At 36.5% G+C, this 5,148-nt stretch overlaps 1 protein-coding gene across 1 annotated transcript; it reads left to right on the top strand.

The window, feature by feature from the left end:
* The first annotated feature begins 2,866 nt into the window (after nt 1–2,866).
* Nucleotides 2,867–3,811, top strand: LOC102002922 (olfactory receptor 469). The gene has a single exon (XM_005351094.1). The coding sequence runs from the start codon at nt 2,867–2,869 to the stop codon at nt 3,809–3,811; it is 945 nt and encodes a 314-aa protein (XP_005351151.1).
* Nucleotides 3,812–5,148: the final 1,337 nt, after the last annotated feature.

Here is a 5,148-nt window from a genome sequence, read left to right on the forward strand (position 1 = left end):
GGTTGGTTCCCACAGAAGCCAGAAGAGGGCATAGGATCCCCTGAAATTGGAGTTAAAGGCAGCTGGGAGCTGCTGAAATTCCATTCCTCTACAAGAGGAGCAAGTGTCTAAACCACTGGCCCATCTCTTCATCCTGGCATGTTCTGTGTTTATAAAGTTGGTTTATTCTAACTCTTTTTCACTTAAGTCTGAAATCCATGAAAAAATATTTTACTCATTAGCTTCAGTATTTAATATAAATTGAAAGTACTTATAAAAATTATGTGTGTGTTTTAAATAGTTATGTTTATGTTCTCCCTGCACTTCAACAATATAATGTGCACTATGTACTGTAAACATTTATTTGTAAAATGAAGAGGTGCTGGATGTAATATTGCCTATTTATATTTTCAATTTTGTATTCTTTTTTAATTAATAAATTTCACAATTTGACAATTTCAAACATGAATATAATGAACTATGGTTACTCTTCCCTCAACATAATTTATTCCGCCCAATGCTAGTCAGTGTTTATTCTTCCCATTTTATAGGTTTTTGTTTTGCTTAGTGTCACATAAGGCTATCTATGTGACCCTAAGTTTGGAACCCATCAGAAACTGGTGGGGTAACTTGAAATAGGAAAATAAACTTAAGGCCAATATTTAGTAATGGCACAATATGTTGTATTTCACCCACTGTAATCATTAAATAAAAGTGTGCCATTGCATACTTTAAAATAGACATTTCAGGATGGACAGAATCCTTGAAAATTAGATGTGTTCATATGAACTGAACTCAATATTCACTTGAGGCTGTGATCATGCTCCCTCTTGGGTTTGAATTTACTTCTGAATTTCTGGGATCTTCAGAGACCTATCCTCAGCCAAACATTATAAAAGCTAGCATGGCTGTCATGTAATAATAACTGTAAGATGAAAGAATTCTTTTTTTCAAGAGGTAAGATCTGAGCTTTTGTGATCAAATCTTGCTTGTTTCCATTTATCCCTGAAGAGAACTATTCCTTCAAGTGGTATCAGCGTCTAAAAGCCTTCCTTTCACAGTAGTGCAGATAAAACAAGCAGTTAGGGAGAAAACAATTTCAGCTGGGGTAAATTTCCATTGTAGAGTGTGCATGACCAGTTTACAACCCCTAAGACCAGAAACCGCATGATGTCTAACTATGTAAATTTGTCACCCTGCAATAAGCCTAAACTAGTGGATAATTTCAAAGCACTTGGAATTACCTTTAGGAAATTTCTTTTAGAAAAACTTGCTTCATTTATTAATTATACAGATACTCTAGCATCCCAGACACCAAACATTTTGGGCAAAGAGTAGGAAATAACGCCAAATTGTGGCGGAGTGGGAGTGGGGTGGCAAGAATGAGGTTCAATTTGGTCTCTAGATGAGTGAACCTGAGTATGTTTTTTTAATTTTTTAAGATTTGTTTTTTATTTTATGTATTTATGTGAATCCTGTGTGCATGTATGTGCAACCATATTGGGTGCCTGGTGCCAACAGAGGCCAAAGGAGGGCCTGGAACTCCTCGAACTGGAGTTACAGGCAGTGCTCAGACATGCAGTGTGGGTGTGGGAAGTGAACCCAGGTCCTCTGCAAAAACAATGTCTTAACCACTGAGCCATCTCTCCAGCACCACTTCTTAACGTAACCGAATGGAAGTTTTATTATCTGCATACCATGTTAAAAATCATATATAATTCCACCACACTTCAATTGAAACATTGTTACAGTAGGAGAAATTTTAGTGTGTTTAAATAAAACTTGATAATTTTATTTGAGGTATTAATCATGCGATATTTAAGATGATTTCAGAAAGCTATAGCTGAATTGGAAATATTGAAGCATTTTTAAAGTTTAAATAGTGACTTCATTTGTAGCCTTCACTTCCTTTCTAGATTTTCCTTGTTCTATAAAAAATATCTGACTTCTCAGTTTAAAATTTATTCTAAGAGAGTCTTGTTTGACCCACAGGCATTGTGAACTAGACAGCAAAGGTGGCACCCTGGGCTTTTGCATCAGAAAGCTGAAGAATCCAACACTGTTAACCAGCATCACTGTGACTAGTATTCACTTAGCTGCTATGATGATTTAGTTTATCATACATGATTATTTCATTTATCATACATGAGTTTCAGAATGAGTGCAATGAGTTCAGCTTGCCTGAATCTGATATCCCAAATCCAACCTATATCCTGTGTTAACTGATGTGAGTAACTTAACATTTTTAACCTTAGTTTCCTTGTCTATGAAACAGAAACAGTGAGAGTACTTAATATTATCCCCTGGAAATTAAAATATAGCTATATGTGAATTTTAACTTCTAGGCTGGTGATTTAGTAAGCATTTAGGAAGCATTACTGCTTCCTCTAATTTTATCGCATAACCCTAAATTTAGAAGTTGTAATCATTTTGTTATATTTATGATTCCTTTTAAAAACCTTATCTTCAAAGTCCTTTGAACACATTTAACAACATCTAAGTATATGTAATATTATATATTTTATATAAATACCACTTAAGGAAATATTTTCTTCAAAGTTGAATCTACAGAGCATACTTGAAGCAAATTATCTGTTGTTGTTGTTGTTGTTGTTGTTGTTGTTGTTAAAAACAATTTTTGAAATATGAGAAGGTTCATTGCAAATAAATATATGAATTCTAAAACTGTGACATAAAATAAAAGTTAAATTTAAAAAGTTAGTTTAAATTTTTATTCAATGTGTTTTCCTGAAATTTTTTCTTAAATGACATATCTGTTTATAATAGTATTCATATATGAGTTGATGAAAATGATGCTACATATTTATAAATCTCTTCCTGGAATGTCACCATCACAGCCTTTTTCTGGCAGTAGCTACATCATCCCATGGCTTTCCTGGAGGATGGGAACCACACTGCAGTGACAGAGTTCGTTTTATTGGGCCTGACAGATGACCCAGTCCTTAAAGTCATCCTCTTCACCATCATCCTGTGCATCTACCTGGTAACCGTGTCTGGGAACCTCAGCACCATCCTTCTCATCAGAGTCTCTTCCCAGCTCCATCACCCCATGTACTTTTTTCTCAGTCATTTGGCTTCTACCGACATAGGCTATTCATCTTCTGTCACACCCAATATGCTTGTCAACTTCCTGGTGGAGCAAAACACAATCTCCTTCCTTGGGTGTACCATCCAGCTTGGCTCAGGTGCTTTCTTTGGAACACTTGAATGCTTCCTTCTGGCCACCATGGCTTATGATCGCTTTGTAGCAATCTGTAATCCACTGCTTTATTCAACCAAAATGTCCACACGAGTCTGTGTCCATTTGCTTGTAGGATCTTATATAGGGAGTTTCCTTAATGCTTCCTCTTTTATTCTTTCCTTCTTTTCTCTTCTCCTCTGTGGACCAAATAGAGTCAATCACTTTTTCTGCGATTTGGCTCCTTTGATAGAGCTCTCCTGTTCTAGTGGCAATGTCCCCATAGTTCCTGCCTCATTCTGTTCTGCCTTTGTCATTATAGTCACAGTGTTTGTCATAACCGTCTCCTACACCTACATCCTCATCACCATCCTGAAGATATGCTCCACTGAGGGCCGCCAGAAGGCCTTCTCCACCTGCACCTCCCACCTCACTGCAGTCACTCTGTTCTATGGGACCATCACCTTCATCTATGTGATGCCCAAGTCCAGTTACTCCACAGACCAGAACAAGGTGGTGTCTATGTTCTACATGGTGGTGATTCCCATGCTGAACCCCCTCATTTACAGCCTCAGAAATAATGAGATTAAGTGTGCTCTGAAGAGACAGCTTGGTAGGAAAATATTCTCTTAAGTGATGTCTGTTATATTATAAGATTTAATACAGTAATAACATTCTACTGATACAACAATGGAAAAAACTAAATGCATGTGGCTGAAATGTGTCTCCTGGTATATATAATTAGCCACTTGAAAACTTTTTATAACTGTGAAAGTGGATGTTCATATATTAAGTAATAAATCATATTTTCATAGTGTTACATGTAATATATTTAAATAAACCTATGATTAATAAAAGAACTATTTTTATAAAAATAATTTTCAGAAAATTATTTTTATAAAAATAGTTCTTATTATTTCAGTCATTTGTTTTCAAAAGTAGCTATCTGCTATAAATTACAATCATGGAACAAGCAAATGATTAAGGTCTCTGGATTTTCAATATTAACTCCTTCTGCAATGTGCGTGGTAAGAATAGTCATTTCTGGGGATACATTTCAAGAGAAAATGACAAATAAATTTCCTGGAGTTATTTTCAGATTTATAAGTGTTGCTCCTGTATCCTGGACTTGTTCTTCCTGGAGTACTAGTAACTGCTCCTAAGGTGTTTTGTGAACTGGTAACATTCTATTCTGGGTCCCTGGTCTCTGGATTGGGGTAAGAAGTAGGCTTCTCTTGAAAAGAAAGGATGCAAGATCCCTGATTAACCCACTCTCCTAATAATCTTTCATTGCCCATTGTGGTGCTAGAAATGAAACCCAGTAACTGGTTCTTGGTTACTAAGGTCTGTATCACTCAACCATCTCTCCAGCTCCTCCTGAGAGTCTTAATTTATCTAAGTTCACTGAGGACCACCACTGTGCTTACCATTCTCCATCCTCCTTTTTACCCCCAGCTTGACCTTCTCTAATAAGGGGCTCTGGGACTCAATCCTTTTATAGATTAGAAGCATGAGAGTAATTTATTTCTCTTTCTTCTCTGCACTCCTACATTTGGTTATAAATTTTTGCATGTTTCGGGCCAAGATCTGTTTACTTCTCTCTGTTTTCATTGCCAATGCCTCTGCCTCAGCCCCTCCTCTCCACAGTCAGTTTCTCATAAGCAGTTCCAGTGTAAAGGTTAACTTTAGCTGTCAGCTTGATAAGAGTGTGACACCCAGGTGCTGGGTCAGACACTAGTCCAAATGTACCTTTGATGCTATTTTTTTGAAACATGCTTGACATTTAAACTGATAGTTGTAAAAAGAAAATTCCTAATATTGATGGCTCTTGTCTAATCATTTAAAGGCCTTAAAAGAAAGCCTGAGGTCCTCCAAAGAGGACCTCTTGGAACGCTCGACCTCTAGAATAGAGTTTCAACTCTTGCCAGTATTTTCAAGCTGTTTGTATACTTAACAGACTGTGTGCTTTG

Source organism: Microtus ochrogaster, chromosome 8 (assembly GCF_000317375.1).
Source record: "Microtus ochrogaster isolate Prairie Vole_2 chromosome 8, MicOch1.0, whole genome shotgun sequence".
NCBI lineage: Eukaryota > Metazoa > Chordata > Mammalia > Rodentia > Cricetidae > Microtus > Microtus ochrogaster.

Excerpts from the sequence above, each read along its gene's own strand:
- LOC102002922 (XM_005351094.1), top strand. The coding sequence starts at position 2,867 with ATGGCTTTCCTGGAGGATGGGAACCACACTGCAGTGACAGAGTTCGTT.